Source organism: Sus scrofa, chromosome 9, assembly GCF_000003025.6.
Source record: "Sus scrofa isolate TJ Tabasco breed Duroc chromosome 9, Sscrofa11.1, whole genome shotgun sequence".
Lineage (NCBI taxonomy): Eukaryota > Metazoa > Chordata > Mammalia > Artiodactyla > Suidae > Sus > Sus scrofa.
The window spans coordinates 90,465,772-90,486,397 of NC_010451.4; the positions used below are offsets into that span (position 1 = coordinate 90,465,772).

At 39.4% G+C, this 20,626-nt stretch overlaps 1 protein-coding gene across 8 annotated transcripts in view; it reads left to right on the forward strand.

Moving 5' to 3' along the window:
* The window catches only part of DNAH11 (dynein axonemal heavy chain 11), a 348,284-nt gene that overhangs the window by 45,728 nt on the left and 281,930 nt on the right, over positions 1 to 20,626 (forward strand). For all 8 annotated transcript variants that reach the window (XM_021063431.1, XM_021063432.1, XM_021063430.1 and 5 more), the window contains 6 exons: positions 4,420 to 4,536; positions 11,426 to 11,563; positions 11,866 to 11,990; positions 12,570 to 12,765; positions 14,597 to 14,701; positions 14,846 to 15,238. In XM_021063431.1, coding sequence (XP_020919090.1) covers positions 4,420 to 4,536; positions 11,426 to 11,563; positions 11,866 to 11,990; positions 12,570 to 12,765; positions 14,597 to 14,701; positions 14,846 to 15,238 — 1,074 coding nt within the window. The remainder of the gene's footprint in view (positions 1 to 4,419; positions 4,537 to 11,425; positions 11,564 to 11,865; positions 11,991 to 12,569; positions 12,766 to 14,596; positions 14,702 to 14,845; positions 15,239 to 20,626) is intronic.

A 20,626-nucleotide genomic window follows, 5' to 3' on the forward strand; every position in this document is an offset into this window, starting at 1 on the left:
TGAAATGATTTTTATAGTAAGTTTAATATCAACCATCACACATAGTTACATTTTTTTTTTCTTGTGAGAGTAAGATTAACGCAATAACTATTAAGGAAATTGTGATTTAAAACTCCCCCCCAAAAAATGTTTATGCCTAGGTGGTTTTGCTAGAGAATTATAACAAATATTTAAGAATTATAGGCACTCTTTTTTTTTTGCACTCTGCAGATATTGTGGGGTTTTTATTTTTTTGTTTTACAAATTGAAGATCATTATGGCAGACCTGCAAGTCTGTCGACACCATTTCTCTAACAGCATTGCTCAGTCAGTGTCTCTGTCATATTTTGATAGTTCTCAAATATTTCAAACTTTTTCATTATTACTATATTTGTTACGGTGATCTGTGACAGATCTGTGATACTTGACATTACTGTGACTCACTGAAGCCTCAGATGATGGTTAGTATTTTTTAGCAGTAAAGTTATTTTTCAATTAAGGTATATAGTTTTTTTTAGACATAATGCTATTGCACACTTAATAGGCTAACAGTGTAGTGTAATCATAATTTTTATATACATTGGGAAACAAAAAAATTCATGTGACTTGTTTTGTTGCAATAACTACTTTGTTTCAGTGGTCTGGAGCCAAACTTGCAATGTCATCGAGCTATGCCTGTGACACCAGTTCTACAGAATGTCTTCCAGAAATAAAAGATGAGGGGACACTTCCCAGTTTGTTTCATGAAATTAGTAGTTTTTACCCTGTTAGCAAAACCAGACAAGACAATACAAAAACCAGGAAAGTGTAAGCTGTTATCTCATAAAGATAGACCTCAAAACCCTTAGGTTATCAGCAAGTAGAATTTCACAATATGCTGAAAGAATTATATGCCATAATTTGTTCTAGGGATGCAAGACTGGTTCAATATTTGAAAATTAGTGTAATCCTAATATTAACAGGTGAAAAAAATGATTGTGTGAATTGATGCATTAAAATTTTGACCAAATTTAACATCCATTCATGATAAAAATGCTCAGAAATAAAAAGAGGGGACCTTCCTCAAGTAGATAAAAGAGCATGTACCAAAAGCCTAAAGGATGTTATACACAGCGGTAAAGCCCCTTCCTAAATCCCAGACATAGCATATATTTAGCTGCCTACTCAACAACTCCATTTAGATATTTAATAGACATTGCAAACATGTGTTTTCTCTTTTTAATTTTTTTAATTTTTTTTTTTGGTCTTTGTGTGTGTGTGTGTGTTTAGGGCTGCACCCACGGTATATGGAGTTCCCAAGCTATGGGTCCAATCAGAGCTGTAACTGCTGGTCTACGCCAGAGCCACAGCAACTGGGGATCTGAGCCACATCTTCAACCTACACTGCAGCTCACGGCAATGCCAGATCTTTAACCCACTGAGCAAGGCCAGGGGTCGGAACCCACATCCTCATGGATGCTAGTCGGGTTCATTAACCACTGAGCCATGAATGGAACTCTGCAAATATGTACAACTCAACTCCAGCTTTGCCTCTCTCCTGAACTATTCTTACTTTTCCTCTCCAACTCATTAAGTGTACGCATAATGGGCTTCTTAGTGCAAAACCTGGGAGTCATCTACAATCTTGCTCTTTTCTCCCATGGTAAATTTCAGGTTCTATCAGATATACCCTGAAAAGATATCCAGATCTTACCTCTGACCTGGGTTATTGTGCTTGCTCCTTAAGTGCTTCCTTAGCCCCTTTCTTGGCTCCACTAGGGTCTGTTCTTCACACAGCAGCCTGATTGTCTTTTAGAAGCTCAGTCAGATGAGGGCACTTCTCTTGCTAAAACTGCAGAATTTCCCATGTCACTGATAAGGGTAATTTTGCAGTTTTTAGAGTACAGAAAAAAATATGATTTTGAGTAATGCTAGCATATTTATTCTTCAGTAAGTATTGAGAACCAACCATAGGCTGGGAATCTCCTTAAGTATTGGCCCTGTCACTGTGAAAATAAACTTGGCCACCAAGAGTTTAAAATTCAGGGGGAGAATGCAGGTAGGCAATTACACAGTGTGCTTAGTGCTTGGGTGTGCGAAGTACAGGGCGCTCTGGGAGCATTTGTGAAGAAAGACCCTTTCCAGAGGAAGCAGAAGGGAAACTGAGACAAGAACAGAAAGAAAAATGGAACTGAAAAGTAAGTAGAAAAGAAGCAGTTGGAGAGTAGGTAAAAGAAAGGGATTAGCAAAAAATGGTGTTAGAGACAGAAAACATGAGGCAGGTGCACCTAGATCCTAGCGTGTGAAACGGGGAGAGGCACCAGAATAGTTGGGAGCAGTAAGCAGAATTCAGATCACAAGGGCCTTGTAGATTAAGTTAAGACATTGAGATTTGAGATTATGAATTAGAGGATTATGAATACAAGAGTGACATAAGATTTCTATTTTATTTTTTAATTTATCTTCTTTTCTTTTTAGGGCCACACCCGTAGCATATGGAAGTTCCCAGGCTAGGGGTTGAGTCAGAGCTATGGTGGCTGCTCTACCCCACAGCAATGTGGGATCTGAGCCTCGTCTGCGACCTACACCTCATCTCATGGCAACACCCGACACCCCACCCACTGAGCAAGGCCAGGGATTGAACCCACATCCTCATGGATACTAGTTACATTCTTTCCCACTTTGCCCCAGCAGGAATTCCAAGATTTCTGTTTTAGAAAGCTTATGTAGACTTCAGTTGTGGGAGAATGATGGGAGAGATGAGATTAAAGGCAAGGAGGAGAGTTAGAAAATGGGTAACAGAAATTCAGATAGGTGGTTATGGTGCTCAAGAGTAAGGTGGTCCTGGACTGAAGGAGAACAGGTAGTTAGGAGAAAAGATGGACAGTGCTTGACCAAGAGAAGAAGTCAAGGAGGTCGCCAGCATTTGTTAGGGTTCATAGAAGGAATGGCTTTAGAGAAAAGATGATGGTGTTCTGATTTGCAGAAAATAAATTTGAGTTATCTGTGGGACTTACTGCGGGAGAAGTCCTGTCAGCAGTTCTGAATTCTGGCTGAGTGACAGAAAACAGAAGTTGGGCGAGATATCAGTTATGGAAATGAGCATTTGTTCCCTCTCTTAGATGTTACTTATTCACTAATTGTTCAAATAATGCTTGAGGATCTTAAATTGTATGCTTTTTGCCCTACTGGGAAGAGAAGTAAGTTGGGCTTGTTGCAACTTGTTGGGAATTTGTGTTTATTTTTAAAAGTCAGTGATCCTTGAATGAAGAGATTGGCCCTAACTCAGAAATGGAACCTTCCTCTTGATACTAAATATGACCTTGCTTTACATGATGCGTAGCGCTCTAGAACTTTGCTGGTACACTGTTTTACCCTGTGAATTAAATTCAGCCATGAGGTCCATTCCTTCATAGAAACATGGAAACATCCAAAATCATGGTTGGGATGTGGGCTTTGGAGCCAGGTTACCTGGCTTTATATACTGGCTCTGCTTTTAACTAGTGGTGTGACTGTGGGCATTATTTAACTTCTCTGAGTTTATTTTGTTGCCTACAAGATGGAAAAAATATTGCCGACATTTTATGATATTAGACCTGATTTAATAACATAAATCTTTTAGAACAGAATTGAATAAATGTTAATCATCATCATTACTATTACTATTATTATCGTTAATAACAGACAGAGGCTCAGTTTATGAAGGAAACAAAGGTAACATTTAATTCTGTTAAATGTGTGGTGTGCCTTCCTGGGGTGGTTTGACTGGGAAGCCCCAAGTGCTTCTGAATTTCTGGGACTTCTTCACTGAAGACAGAATTGTAATGCTATGCAAATGAGCGTTATTCTTTCCCTGTTTGATTCTCTCTAATTATGGGAGTGGGTGGTTATGTATTAGGAGGAAACTGGGGGTTGTTAACTGCATATTAATAAGAAACTGGGAAACTGTGAAGAGTGTTATGTTTTGTCTGTATTGCTAATGATGCTTTCTTGCAAGTCTGTGGATTTTAGTTCTCACTTGAAGAAATAGTGTTTCCTGGTAGATGTGCTTCATGCAAAACAGAACGAGAAAAACTTCCTGTTATACTTAAAGACGCACTAAAGTTAAAATGAGATGTTATTTTTTTTCCTTTTTCTTTTCTGAAGAGCTTTGCTTTTTCATTTCTAATGAAAATAGGATGGAGAAGAATGGACTGATAGGCCCAAGTACCGATGTTGGGATCTGAGCCATTGAAGAGAAGTGGGGAAACATGAGCTGACACGCCGCGTGTTCACTGCTCCTAGAAGGCTGCCACTTGAACAGTTAGTCAGCTAAAGCTCTTTCTTTGTCTTTCCTGGGATCCTGCTGTGAAAAATAAATTCATTCAGGGAGAGAGAGAGAGCAGTGTCACACTTTAGTGATGGATATTTTTACCCTTGGGTTCTTTCCTATAAACTAACCGTTAAATTTGAATTTTATAGGAATTCGAAAGTGAGTATGCCATGTTTAAGTCCAAAACTGTGGATTTTGATCGAAGGCTTGGGACAATTCTTTGTGTAGCTTTGTTTAACTGCAATGGTCTAGAAGCTGCATTTAAGGTGAGTTCTGAAGAATAAGCTATCAGAATAATGTTTTACTCATTAATAAGTTAAGACTGTTGGATGAAAAGGGTGACTATATTCCATTCTGATCCAGGTAAACTATTAACTAGTCACATTCGCTTCATATTCATCTCACCGAATTTCAAACTTTTGAATATGCACTAGTGAATAATGAAGTGTGCTTTGGATAAGGTCAGTTTTAGGACACTTGACTATTGATCTTTTCTTGAATTCCTTGTTTCAGCATTCATTACCTTTAACGCAAATTTGGCGTGGCCTGTAAAGTCTTGACTCAAAATGAAGCCACGGTGAAAAGGGAAAAATACCTGTTTCTTTTCTTTGCCATTATTTACGTCGTTTGGTCTCACCTACCCAATTTATTAATCTGACTGAAACAAATAGAAATTTATGCACTATTTTCATCTGGCATAAGACACCATTGATTATGAGACATGACATTGTTTATCAATAAAGGAAAATCCTACCCCCAAATTACAATGTTGTTGACTATATAACATAGTCTAGTTTTAGAGGTGTTAAACCATGAATGTTTGTCATAGAATTGATGAAATACAGTATATATGTGTGAATAGTTTCATAAAAGAAAAGCTTCTTGAGAAGCTCCCACTGTGGTGCAGTAGGTTAAGAATCTGCCTGCAGTGGCTCAGATCACTGAAAAGGTGCAGGTTCCATCCCCGGCTGGTGCATTTTGTTAAAGGACCCATCACTGTCACAGCCTTGGCATAGCACAAGCTGTGGCTCATGATCAGTCCCTGGCCCGGGGACTTCTAGATGCTGCAGGTGCAGGCATTAAAAAGAAACAAAGGGAGTTCCAGTTGTGCATCAGTGGTTAATGAACCCAACTAGGAACCAGGCTTGTGGGTTTGACCCCTGGCCTCACTCAGTGGGTCCAGGATGAGGTGTTGGCATGAGCTGTACTGTAGGTTGCAAATGCACTTCGGATCTGGCATTGTTGTGGCTGTGGTATAGGCTGGCAGCTCTAACTCCAATTCGACCTCTAGCTTGGGTGTTTCCACATGCTGCAGGTGCAGCCCTAAAAAACAAAACAAAACCAAAGAAAAAAGAAATAAAAAGAAAAGCATCTTGAGAATCCTTCCTGAAGAACAGCATCTAATGTGGGGAATTGGGGCACCATGTGAAACTTGCTTGTCAAAGAAGAGTATTGCTTGTCAAAGAAGATGATACTCCCCAAAGATGAATGAGACCTCAGTGTCAGCAGCCAAAGGGGGATGGCACAAGTCATTGAAGATGGCAGTGCAAAACAACAGATACAGACTGTATCTAAGATGTGTGTATAATTTTGATACACCTCAAATGAATTGGTCAGACGATGGTGGAGCTGCTAGTGTCGTCTGCCCCCATTGAGCATTTCAACATGCAGAAGTCATGAGGATCAAATAGTTCTCTATTAAGAGCTCTTGAGTGAAACTGAGATGCTGCAGGCTGAAATACATTGCCCGTTGTTCTAAAATGACCCCACCTGTAATCCCATCTCTGGGAAATTACTACTATATTTAAACCACCACGCCTTTTCTTTGACTTGCTGTGCATACGTATTTCTCTTTGGGAAAAAAATGGCATATTCTCATCCTTGTCATCTTTCTGTAGCCTTTTCAGAATGCAGGGAATCCTGAATATTTTTCTTGCTTTTATAACATAATTCAACAACATTCTTTTCAATGGCTGCACAGTAGTCTATCATATTCTCTGTTGCTGAACCTCCTTTCATGCTTGTAGAAATAACTGTAAGAAAGAATGTAGAATGAAATCTCAATTACAGAGGCACCTACATTTTCTCATTCAAACCCCTTCTCACAACCATTCACATGGATTCTATTTTAGCACATGCCAGTTAATTTTTTTCTAGACAGTTTTATCTCTGTATTGTCATGTATTATTTCTTTAACTCTCCACCTATTTGTACTTTGTCTCCTAAAATGTAGAACATGATAGGCTGCCTTTAGAAGCTCTCCAGGAGCAGGACATCATCTTGGAGTCATTATATTTAGATCAACTTCTGCAACGCCTTGTATAAAGCAGGCACTTCATAACTGCTTGACGTTAGGAGGGCTGACTGGTTGGCAGAGAGCTGAAATGAAGCACTCATGGGGATGAACTATGGCATGAGGCATGGCAGAAGAAAAAAATTACAGGGTTGTATATTTAGGGAGAAAATGATTTCTACCCTAGGTGCAGGATGAGGAGCTCTGACCAGTTACTGTTGTGTCCCGGAGAATAAACATTTGCAGATTTGTCTGAAGGCCACGATTCAGCACCTGCTCTTGGCAAAGACATGACGAGGAGGGGCCCTGGAACTGGACAGTGTAAAACCATTCCTCAGACCCTACGGGGCTGGCATTCAGTAAAAATTCAAACAAAATGCTGATACATGACTTTCTAAAAGGTACAGCATTTCTACATGAAGGGAGACCGAACTGTGTAAACTAAGTGTCTAGATAATTCTTTAGTGAAACAGTAGAAAACTAGAAAATTGTAAAGTGTATATGGTTCAGTTGGCAACAGATTACAAAAATCTTGGAAAGAGACAAGCCTGGGAAAAATATGGATAGGTACTACTGGAAACAAAGGCAATGGCATTATAGAAGGCCCTATTCCATGGTAAAACTGAGAAGTAGAAGAAAATCAAAGTCAAGCTTATAGATCTCAGATGGGAGATTGAGGGAAGAAGCAAGTAGTGGGAATCAATCTTCAATCTTTGGAAGTTGACACAAAGGACAATGTCTGTACTCTTCCTAAAACAGTTCTTACTTCCAGCATGACAAGGAAACGAGAAGTTCATATGACATTTGTTCTCATCCAGGAGGGTGATTTTTATATACCTGTGATGTTGAAACATTAGGGTACTGGATACTGCTTAAAAGGTTAAGACTTTGCTTACTACTACTTTCTGGCTTTACAACCTCCCCAAAGAAAATATTCTGTCTTTTCTCTTTTGCATTTGGTGTCAAATCCCACTAAGGCAGTTCCCATTGTGGTGCCATGGAAACGCATCCGACTAGTAACCATGAGGTTGTGGGTTCGATCCCTGGCCTCATTTAGTGGGTCGGGGATCTGGCATTTCTGTGAGCTTGTAGTGTAAGTCACAGATGCGGCTTGGATCCTGAGCCCCTGTGGCTGTGGTGTAGGCCAACAGCTGTAGCTCTGATTTGACCCCTAGCCTGGGAACCTCCATATGCCACAGGTGCAGCCTTAAAAAGACAAAAAACAAAACAAAACAAAAAACCCCAAAATGCAAAAACCAAAAACCAAAAAACCCCAAAATCCTACTAAGCATATTGGGTACACAGGATAAGATGTCTCTAGGAAGCTTCTGGTATTATTTCACTTGGGGGTAACATGCTAAGGGTCTGAAAGAGAATGTTGTGAAGTAAAAATGTTTCTCTACTGTCGTTGAAGGACACATCTTTGAGAAATCTGTGAGCCATTGTTTACTTGAGGATGTTAACACAAAGTCCAAACTTCACAAAAGAGTGTAAGAAGACAGTTAATACTTTGTATTTTGCTAGGTAGTGGAGAACCAAGTAGATTTTAAATACTTAGTAGTTACTATTTGTTACTAGAAAAAAACCCACCATGTGTTTGTCTAAACTGGCCTCTATGATATGGTGAGATTTACATTTTAGTTTGTATAATTCTTAAGATTTTTTTTCAGTGAATGTGCTTTATGGAAATGTCTGCAAAATGTTTACAGTGAAGCTGTTTCCTGACAAAAACAAAACTGGGAGAACACCTCTTAATCCCTTAAGAGGAAGAACAAAGCTCTATCCTTTGCCACGTCTCATCACTAACCAGGCACAAATCTTGATATGTGGTTTTCTGCCATCTTGATATTTAGTTATTTTGAGGGGATATCTTCTTTCCGTGCAGTGAAGATATATATATATATATATATAACAGGCCTGATAACTGACATTTTCTGAAGCCCACACAGAGTTAAGTAAATAACAAAGTAACAATTTGAAATGGCACCTTGGCTGATAAGAGGCCACAAAGGGCAGCAGAGGCTCTGGTGCCAGACTGCCCAATGTCAGTATCAAATGCCAACTCTGCACTAGCTGTGAAAATTTGGGCAACTTACCCCTCCCCATAACTCTTTTTCCTCATCTGGAGCATGTAATAATAACAGCATTTTTAACACCCTTATAATATAGTGCCTGGCACTTGTCATTTGATAAGCATGGCTTTTACAAAAATATGTATTTTTATTACATTATTTTGCTTGCAAAGGTAGCTGTCACACACCAATGAGTGAAAGAATCCATTTGGGGCAGAAAAGATGACAGGAGGCTAGTAGATACAAGGTGAGGCTCACCAGATGGCTATGCTTTATGAAAACTGGTAGGCAAGGTTTGAGATCTAGGGGCTCCATGACAAGCAGGAGGAGTGGTGGACCTATGTTCCTTTGCTCACTGATCATGTGATCCTGTTTCAGTTCCTGGGTCTGCTTTTTCTGTCCCCTTAATTGCTGGCTTCCTCTGTTTGCTAGTACAGTTGACCCTTGAGCAACACAGGGGTTAGGGGGACTCACCTTCTATGTAGTTGAAAATCAGTGTCTAACTTTTGACTCTCCAGAGTTTAATTAACAGTAGCCTACTGTCGACCAGAAGCCTTACCAGTTATAGTCAATACATATTTCCTATGTCTGGTGTATCATGTAATGTATTTTTACAATAAAATAAGCTAGAAAAAAAAGCGTTATTAAGAAAATCATCAAGAAAACACATTTCCAGTACCGTGCTCTATTGATACCGTACGTTCATGTTACCTATTTACAAGATGAATCACCTGTCAGTACCTACATCAGTATTGTCTTAGAGGATACAAAACACTGAGGATGTTACATGTTTGACTAACACAAGACATAAAAATATGAAACGATAATGTGAAAAAAAATTTCGCATTTATTTACAGGTATGATTCATACATTGATTAAAAAGTAGCAATGTGATTGCTTTTATGGTAGCCTAGTGTGATCAATAGTGATTGTTTCATGGTATCCTGGCCTATGCACTAATGAATGACTCATAAAATTTTTGTAGCATGTAATATTATAGTTCTGTTCATAATAGAGGATTGTAAACTTTGTTAATTTTTTTTAAAAAAATACTTACCTGTGATGATGGATGCTATGCTGTTTCTCTAATTGGGAGAAGAAGGCACACCTTATGGCAGTGCAGTTTGTTTAAAGCAAAGTTATAAAACAAGAAAAGTAATACATTATTAATTTATACTAAATATGACTCATCTTTTTTTTTTCTTTTACTTTTTGAGCTGCACCTCAAGCATATGAAAGTTCCTGGGATAGGGGTCAAATTGGAGCTGCAGCTGCCAGCCTCTGCTGCAGCCACAGCAATGCCAGATCTGAGCCACATCTGTGACCTTGCTGCAGCTTGCAGAAACGCCAGATCCTTAACCCAGTGCGCGAGGCCAGGGATCAAACTCACATTCTCACAGACACTTTGTCCAGTCCCTAACCTACTGAGCCACAGCAGGAACTCCTAAATATCACTCATCCTATGTCTGCATAAAGATAGACTAGTAACCACATATATTTTGTGCATTCAGGATATACCTTGAGTTTTTTTATATTTCTAGAGTATGTGGTTCATCTGAGATTGTTCAAATTGTCTCAAAGCTCCAAAAAAAGTTTCCATTGTACTTATTTGAAAACTTTTTTGTGGTGAGTTCCCATCATGGCTCAGCAGAAATGAATCTGACTAGTATCCATGGGATGTGGGTTTGATCCCTGGCCTTGCTCAGTGGGTAAAGGATCCAGCTGAGCTGTGGCTTAGGTTGCATATGCTTGGATCCCGTGTTGCCGTGGCTGTGGTGTAAGCTGGCAGCTGTAGCTCCGATTCATCCCCTAGCCCGGGAACTTCCATATGCTATGGGTACAGCCCTAAAAAGCAAAAAAAAAAAAAAAAAAAAAATCTGTAAAAGTGGACCTGTGCAGTTCAAGTCCATGTTGTTCAAAGGTCAGCTGAAGTTTCTTTTCACTCACAACTTTATAGGCATAGGTTTAGCCTTCCATGGCCTGATTCTTTTTCTGAGAAAGAATCTAATTATCTCAAGGCATTGGTTTCATCCAGGACTTTGACATCAAAGAAACTGCCTGCCTGTGGAGTGGTTGTCATTAGAACATGTTGTTACTACTGCTCCACCTGCTATGTTGGTGGTAGCTGGGTCCTGTGGTCCAAAACAGTGGCCTTGGGCAGGACAGTCAGTGACGGATGGTTCTGATATAATTATTATTATTTTAAACTTTGTTTTATTGAAGTCTAGTTGATTTACAACGTTGTGTTAATTTCTCCTGTACAGCAAAGTAATTCAGTTATATGTACGTATACATTCTTTTTCATATTCTTTTCTCTGATGATTACAGGATGTATCATTATTGTGTGACTTAGAGGCCCTTGATATGGATATTCCTATTCTCAAGAATATACATATAGGAGGGAAGAGCAAATAACAAATACACAATCTTGCTTCTGTTATTAAATCGCCAAAGCATCTTCAACGGTGTTTCCTGGTGCCCAATAGGGAACAACAGCGTCGGCTGTTACCAGGAATGGCTAGGAGACAGTGCTTCATTTCTGACCCCTCATTTTTTGCTGAGGAAGGGAAACTGCTTTACATTGAGAATTGTCTTAACTGGATGTATGGAAATTTTAGTGAGATATGAAAATATGTTTGATATTGGGAGACTCTGCAGGATACTTGCAGGGATCCAGAGTTTAGCTCTGTATCTGGTCAAGTAGGTGGCTTAATGGGGAAGATAGTGCACTGGATTTTTGTCTTAAAAACCCATGGTGCTTAACCTTTCTTTCCCTTTGATTTTTTATAGCTTTTGACCATATTTGGGAATTTTCTTGAGAAACCAGTTGTCATGGAAATTTTCAGCCCACATTACAGCACATTAGTGCACATGTTTAATGCCGAGTTGGATATGTGTAAGCAATTGTATAACGAACATGTGAAACAGGTGAGTGGGGGGAAAAGTCTGGGACATTTCTAGTTTCATATTGTGGGTCTGGGTATCAAGGAGAACTCCATTCAATGTTATCCAAAAATTAGATATAGGCACTAAAATGTTTGTGCTTTTATTTAATTGGTTTCCTTGTGGATGTGAAGAACCTCCTTGAAGACCATAACTCTTTTACTAATCAAGTTACTCAGCACATTTATTTTTGTGAAAGTACCGAAACGAACACTTGCTCACAAGGTTGGACTGTCCTCTGATGCAATGTTCCCTTTCTCCCTCTTCACTGCAATGTCAATTTGCAGATTGAACAAGGAACTGTGGTTCTTAACAAGAATATGCCGTTTACCTCGGGAAATATCAAATGGGCTAAAGAGGTCCTTGACCGGCTTCAAATGTTTTGGTCAAACTTTGCATCTCTCCGTTATCTGTAAGTAGTTAGGCTTCTTTCATTCCAACATTGCCCCCATGACTCAGGCAATTTTTATATAGGGTAGTGAGCTGGCCATTTTCCTCATACAAACTCATTGCCTTATTTATCTCTTGTTATCGGCTGGGCTCATTGAGAGGGATTTATCCCCCTGGTTTTAGAATATGTTTAATAAGATTTATGAATTCATGTATTTCCATGTTTTTAGGTCTCTCTTTTTTTTTTACTTTTCACTTTTCCATTTCACCCACAGTATGTTTGTAGTTTTTTGTTACTGTTTTTCCTTTCTCCCATTACTAGCTCTCATTTTGTTTTGCAGTCTTATACCTTTCTTTTTTCTTTGTAGGAATTGATGACTTGTTGCTGTTTGCATTCAGTACAATCTTTTAGTTCCATTTATTTCATAACTATATCTTTTAAGGCAAAGATTATGCCTAAGCATTATTTGGCCTTAACTGGTTTTCTTCCTGATTTTTATCATGTATTTTTTTGTCATATTTCCTATTGTATATGATCATAAAGTAGTTAAGCTGAAGTCTATGTACGATATAGAAAAGTGGAAAAACTATGTTCCTACAGATCCTTGGAAAGTCCTGATGATGCCGTGGTTTACCAGAAGTATACTGAAATGACAACTTTGCTGGATCAATTTGAAAATCATGTCTATAATGAATGGAAAAGTAATGTGGAGGAAATCTGTGATTTCAGTTTGAATCAACCCTTGATTAGATTCAGTGCCGTAAATGGTCTTCTCAGTGTCAACTTTGACCCAAAGGTAGGGGCTTGATGTTGTTAAGACAGCTTGTAGTTGCCCTTTTTATTATAAGTATATTCCTGATATCTCCAGCCATGTATATATATATTTTTTAATTTGGGGAAAATGTCAGTGCTATGAGGACTGTAACTAATAACAACTTCTAATAGGTCTTTCTTTTAGGAAAGTGTTTACCCATTTCTGTGTTAATTATTCTTTCTAATCGTGTCTCATAATTACTTGTCGCTCTCACTTTACTGGATAAGGAGTTACTTGAGAGTAGAGTCCATTTCATTTCATCTTTGTCTTTTGTGTGTTTCACATAGTGCTGGGCGCTTGGTCACATTTAATAAATACTAGCTAGGTAGAATCACTAATTTTTGATGAGATTTTTTTCGCTTATGATTCCTTTCCCTGACTCATGGCAGTCCACTGTATGCCCAGGGAAATAAGTGGGAAAGTTAACCTCCCTGAGTTTAATAGTCATAATCTCTACTCAAATTCCTATCTGTTTCCCTAAAATATGATAAAGAATAGTATCGCTTAATTTTTCTTATTAACGTCAGTGCACAGACATAAATATATGACCTGAAGAATTTGAGGATTTGCTCGACCTTCTGATTTCATAAAAACAATTTATAGAAACTGATTTCCTGAGATGCTTTAGGGATAATCCTTATGCTTATACATGAAGGGATTATAAACACATAAAGAATATTGTATTAGTTAACCTAGGGAGTGACAACCTAAGGGAGTCAACTGGTTTACCTTCTAAAGTGTGTTGTAATCTCTCTTCTCAGAACAGGTGATGCAGAGCTACAGTCAGTTCTGTACAACATGACATATGCAGTCCTAAAAATCACTGCACTGTGAAAGACTGCACAATAAAAAGTACATGGCTTAGGGAGTTCCGTCATGGCTCAGTGGTTAGCGAATCTGACTAGGAACCATGAGGTTGTGGGTTTGATCCCTGGTCTTGCTCAGTGGGTTAAGGATCCTGCGTTGCCATGAGCTGTGGTGTGGGCTGCAGACTCGGATCAGATCTTGCATTGCTGTGGCTGTGGTGTAGGCCGGCGGCTACAGCTCCACTTAGACCCCTAGCCTAGGAACCTCCATATGCCATGGAAGCAGCCCTAGAAATGGTAAAAAGACCAATAAATAAATAAATAATAAAAATTAAAAAAATTACAAGGCTTATGGGGAAAGCGAAGGTGAGGGTATAGTACTCAAGATTTTTTTTTTTTCTTTTTTTCTTTTTAGGGCCATACCCACAGCACATGGAAGTTCCCAGACTAGGGGTTGGATCAGAGCTGCAGCTGCCAGCCTATGCCACAGCCACAGCAACTCAGGATCTGAGCTGTGTCTGAGACCTACACCACAGCTCACAGCAGCGCTGGATCCTTAACCCACTGAGCGAGGCCAGGGATCGAACTTGTATCCTCATGGATACTAATCAGATTCGTTACCACTGAACCACAATGGAAACTCCCTTCTCGCATATATAATCGTGTTTTGTTTTCAAAATGAGTATTATAATAGAATTAATGGTGCAAGGAAGGGACCAAGGTCCATTTATGGCCTTCCATTTCAGATCTTGGTGTGTATCTTGCTGGTTTTTGCTTGAATTCTTTCTCTGACCGTGAGCCATAGTCAATAATGTCTCCCTTTACACTTCCACATCATGTGGAATGTATGACGGCTGCTTTTTGAAAACAAAAGAAACAAAAGCATCTATGCCTTGACAGTTTGAAAATGTGGTACTCATTGGATGAAATTTTAGGCATTTTGATTTTAGCTTGAAAGAGAATGATATTCTTAAAATATGGAATAATCCTTGCTTTTCTTTTCATAGCTAGTGGCTGTGTTAAGAGAAGTGAAATACCTCTTGATGCTGAAGAAATCGGACATCCCGGATTCAGCCTTAGCCATCTTTAAAAAAAGGGATACTCTTTTAAAGGTCTGTGTGTGTAGATATTAGGGCAGATGTTGAATAGGAATACTTTGAATTTTCATGATTAACATGTAGAGCTATGATACTTTTCCTATCTCTGAGAGCAAGTAGCTTTATCATATGCAACACTTTTTTCCCCCTTTTGCTCAGTACATTGGAAATCTTGAACTTCTCGTGCAAGGATACAATAAGCTGAGACAGACTCTTCTGGATGTTGAATACCCCCTGATTAAGGATGAGCTAAGGGCTGTGGACGAGGAACTGCAGGCTGCCGCCACATCACTGACATGGCAGGATGACTGCTTGAGGGACATTGAGAGGGTGAAAACGGCCACCTCCGAGCTGGAGCGCAGAGTGGAGCACACGCATGACAACGTCAGGGCCATTCAGCAGATGATGCGGGCCTGGGCAGAGGGCACACTCCTTCCCAGGAGAGAACACCGCCGAGAGACCGCCTTGACCTGGGAGGACAAGGGCGACTTGTTCATGAAAAAATACAAGCAAATCCAAGAAGATGGCTGCAAGATACACAGCTTGGTAGAGGTACTTGATTTTAAGGCTTTGAAATTGATATCGGATCCTTTCCTGTAGTTTAGCAGAGAGCAGAAACGGGCAACCTAGTAAGGGAGGACCCTTTTATTGACCCCGAAGGTGCTTTACCTAGGGTTTCATCAAGGATTGAAAATGGAGGACTTTGTATTACTCGCCTTGGCTTTTGTCATTTCTGAGGGAAGAGAAAGGAGTATAAACTCTTGGGATGAAGCAGCCAGGCTGGAGATGGGAGCCTTACCTTGGCCACAGTTCACTCCCATTTTGGATGCTATCACTAGCTACCAGTGCTGGCGGTACGCTCTCTGTGCCATCTGTCTTGTTTCCATCATCTCAGGTCACCCTCTCAGCCATCTCCTAAGGATGGCGACTAAAGTTACTCCCCTTGTAACAAGCACTTGAGGTTTTAAAACAGTGATGGGCACTGTTCTAGGGTTATCAGTGTCAGAGAAGACAAGAACTAAAGACAGCAAGAACAAAACACAGAAGGCAGAGAAACAAGAGCAAAAACCAAAAAAGTGTCCTGCCTCTTGGACTTGACATTCTAGTCAGGGAAACTAGAGAAAATAACAAGTACATAATACCTCAATTGGTCATAGGAGCCATGAGGAAAAGCAAAGCAGAGATGGTGGGATAGAGAATCAGTGGTGAGGGGTGGAGTGAACATTTTCTATCAGGTGAGAAAGCTCTCTTTACTATGGTAGCATTTCTGCAGAGAACTGAATGGGAATGAGCCATGTGGAAAACAGAGGGAAAATGTTATAGGTGTCAAAATTCAAAAGCTTTAGTGTAGGAGCCTGTCTAAGGGTCAGTTGGAGAGCCAGTGTTTCCAAGAGGAGGAGAAGTAAGGATGAGATTGTTTATTTTTTCTTTTTAAATTTTTCTTTCATTTTTTTTTTTTTGCCTTTTGTTTTTTTAGGGCTGCACCCTCGGCATATGGAGGTTCCCAGGCTAGGGGTCAAATCGCAGCTGTACCTGGCAGCCTACACCATAGCCACAGAAATGGGGGATCCAAGCCGAGTCTGCGACCTACTCCGCAGCTCATGGCAACCCTGGATCCTTAACCCACTGAGCAAGGCCAGGGACTGAACCCAAATCCTCATGAATACTACTCAGGTTCATTAACCACTGAGCCACCACAGGAACTCCCAAACTTTTTTTTTTTTTCTCTTTTAGTTGATGTGCCAATGAATGGGATCAACAGGCCATTTTGAGAACATTAGGTTTTACTCTGAGGGAAAATAACAGCCAGAGACTCTGTTGAAAGGCTTTTCCTATTGAGGGTCAACTACTGGGGAGCCAGGAGGTGGTAATCAGGGAGACCATTAGGGGGCGAGGCCATAATCCAGGTGATGGTGATAAAGGCAGTCATAGGCTGGATGTATTTTGAAGGCAGAGCCAAGAGGGTTTGCTGTGATGAATCAGAAGAGACATGTCAAGGAAAACATTCAGGGTTTTGGTCTGGGCAGCTGGAAGAATGGAGTTTTCTTTTCCTGATACGGGGAAGGCTATGGTGGAGACTTTGTAGGGAAAAGAGAGGATTTGTTTTCGGGGGTGTTTATTAGTGATGCCTGCCCAAAGGGAGATTTTGTGTAGGCTGGCATTGCAATCATGTGAAGGAAGTGTGTGAAGGGTAACACATTTGCCCATCAAAAGTAAGATGTGGTAGATTTGATATGCTGTATTGAGTATGTGTCACACACACAAAAGGAAAAAATTCATGTGGACTTCAAAGTTTCTGTTGATTTCCAAGTCCATCTGAAACAGTTAAGAAAGTTTTAATTTTCCCTGTGGGGAACAATTTGCTGGACAAAGACTTTTCCTTGGCCTTCTTTGATGATGGCCTGTGTTAACATCCCTGGACTGCTGTAACAAAGTGCCACAAACGGACGTCTCAAAACAAGGGAGGCTAGAAGTCCGAAATCAAGGTGTGGGCAGGGCCATCCTTCCTCTGAAGCCTCCCCCAAGTCCCTGAGGGAATCTCTGGGATGTTCTGACATGTAAACAAGGTATATATCTGGAAAGCTGTCGCCCCCCCCCCCCGCCCCCGCAACATCTTAACTTAATCATTCCATTGACTATTCCTAGTTTGCCAAGTTGCTGTGAATTATTTTGTGACTTTCAGGACACCTTTACAATTGTTTATGTGTTAGAATCTCTTGTGAATGGGGAGTTCCTGCTGTGACTCAGCAGGTTAAGAACCTGACTAGTATCCATGAGGATGCAGGTTTGATCCCTGGCCTTGCCCAGTGGTTGAAGGACCCAGCAATTTCCTCAAGCTGCAGCACAGGTTGCGGATGCAGCTCGGATCCTGTGTTGCTGTGGCTGTGGTATAGGATGGCAGCTGCAGCTCTGATTCAATCTCTAGTCTGGGAACTTCCATATGTCACAAGTATAGCCATAAAAAAGAAAGAAAAAGAAAGGAATCTGTCTTGTGGAGGATAGATGATGTGATTACAATTAGTTTTTCAGCTTACATTTTCTTGGTAATAAAAAAGTGGTTCTCTAAACATCATCTGGGTGGTTTATACCAGTAAGATTTATGCATCCTTAGTACAATGCATTGAAAATATTGCCCTGGAGTTCCCACTGTGGCTCAGTTGTTAACAAACCCAACTGGTATCCATGAAGACGCAGGTTTGATCCCTGTCCTTGCTCAGTGGGTTGAGGATAGGACATTGCCATGAGCTGCAGTGTAGGTCACAGTTGCGGCTTGGATCCTGTGTTGGTGTGGCTGTGGTATAGGCTAGCAGCTACAGCTCCAATTCGACCCCTAGCCTGGGGACCTCCATATGTCACAGGTGGTATGGCTTGTAAAAAAAAAAAAATATTGCCAATAGGTGACTAGAAATGAATATAAACAAATTTTCATAATTTGACTCAGAGAGTAAGTTGGAATTTTCTACTGGTAAATGGACTCTATTTTTTCCCCTTAAATCTACAACTAAGATGCACTGAAGTCACTGAGAACTGTGGAGAACTTATAATTTGCGGGAACACAACCTCAAAAAAGAGATGAAACAATTATGTGTTTCTATAAGTTATTTTTTTCTCCAGTTTTTTATTCGTTTTTAAAAAATTTATTGGGGTATTTACAATGTAGTGTTAGCCTCAGATTTTCCGCCAAGTGAATCAGTTATACATATACGTATATTTGTATTTTTTCCCGTGTAGGTTATTATAGAACATTGAGTAGACTTCATTGTGCTACACAGTAGGTCCTTGTTAGTTTTCTATTTATATGTTGTGGTGTGTATGTGTTAATTACATCCTTCCAATTTATCCATCCTTTTGGTAATCCTAGACTAGATTTCAAAGTATGAGTTTGTTTATGTCTTATAAGTTCTTTTGTATAATTTTTTTAGATTCCACATATAAGTGATATCATATGATATTTGTCTTTCTCTGATTTACTTCACCAAATATGGTAATCTCTATATCTATCTATGTTGCTGCAAATGGCATTATTTTGTTCCTTTTTATGGCTGAGTAATATTCCATTGTATATATGTACTGAATCTTCTTTATCCATTCCTCTGTCAATGACATTAAGGTTGTTTCCATCTCTTGGCTTTTGTAAATAGTGCTGCAATGAACACTGAGCATTATCTTTTTGAATGATAGTTTTCTCTGGATATATGCCTAGGAGTGTGATGGTAGTTCTATATTTAGTTTTCTGAGGAAGGTCCATACTGTTCTCCATAGCGGTTGTACCAGTTTACACTCCCAACAAGAGAGTAGGAGGGTTCCCTTCTCTCCACACCCTCTCCATCATTTATTATTTGTAGCCTTTTAAATGATGACCATTCTGACTGATGTGAGGTAATACCTCATAGTTGTTTTGATTTGCATTTCTCTAATAATTAGTGATATTGAATATCTTTTCATGTGCTTTTTGGCTGTCTGTCTTCTTTGGAGAAATGTGTGATTGGATCTTCTCATTTTTTGATTGGGGCTGTTTTTTTTTTTTATATGAAGCTGTGTGAGATGTTTATATATTTTGGAGACTAAGTGAGATGTTTATATATTTTGGAGACTAATCCCTTATCAGTTGCTTTATTTTCTCCCATTCTCTTGGTTATCTTTTTGGTTTCTTTTTGGCTTCCTTTGCTGTGCAGAAGCTTTTAAGTTTAATTTATTTTCATATTTATTTTCATTACTCTCAGAGGTGGATCAAAAAAGATACTGCTGTGGTTTGTGTCATAGAGTATTCTGCCTATGTTTTCCTCTAAGAGATTTATAGTATCTGACTGTATGTTTAGGTCTTTAATCCATTTTGAGTTTATTTTTATCTATGGTGTTAGATCAATGTTCTACTTTCATTCTTCTACATGTAGCTGTCCAGTTTTCCTAGTACCACTTATTAAAGAGACTATCTTTCCTCCACTGTATGTTCTTGCCCATAGGTGTGTGGGTTTATTGTAGGGCTTTCTATCCTATTCCACTGATCTGTACTTCTGTTTTGTGTGTGTGTGTGTGTGTGTGTGTGTGCATGCGCACGTGCGTGCACATGCCTGTGCCAGTACCATACTTCTTTGGTGAATTGTAGCTTTGTAGTATGGTCTGACCTCTGAGACCTGATTCTTTCAGTTCTGTTTTTCTTTTTCAAAATTGCTTTGGCTATTCAGCATCTTTTGTGTTTCCATACAAAATTAAAAACTTTGTTCTAGTTCTGTGAAAAATGCCATTGGTAATTTGATAGGGATTGCACTGAATCTTTAATTGCCTTGGGTAGTATAGTGTTTGTCAGTATTGATTCTTCCTATCCAAGAGCATGGTCTGTCTTCCCATTTGTTTGTGTCCTCTATGATTTGTTTCATCAGCATCTTGTAGTTTTCAGAGTACAGGTCTTTTGCCTCCTTAGGCATGATTATCTCTAGGTATTTTCTTTTCCATGGTAAATGGAATTGTTTTCTTAATTTCTCTCTGATCTTTTATTGTTGATGTGTAGGAATTCAATAGATTTCTGTGTATTAATTTTGTATCCTGCAACTTTACTGAATTCATTGATGAGCTCTAGTAGTTTTCTGGTAGCATCTTTAGAATTTTCTATATATAGTACCATGTCATCTTTATGTAGTGAGAATTCCAGTTTGGAATTCTCTTCCAGTTTGGATTCCTTTTATTTGTTTTTCTTCTCTGTTTGCCAGGACTAGGACTTCCAAAAGTATGTTGAAAAAAAGTGGTGAGAGTAGACATCCTTGTCATGTTCCTCATCTTAGTGGAAATGCTTTCAGCTTTTCACCGTGGACAATGATGTTAGCTGCGATTTGTCATATATGGCTATTATTACATCAAGGCAGGTTCCCTCTATGCCTACATTATTGAGAGTTTCTTTTTTTTAATCAGAAGTGGGTGTTTAGTTTTGTCAAAAGCTTTTTC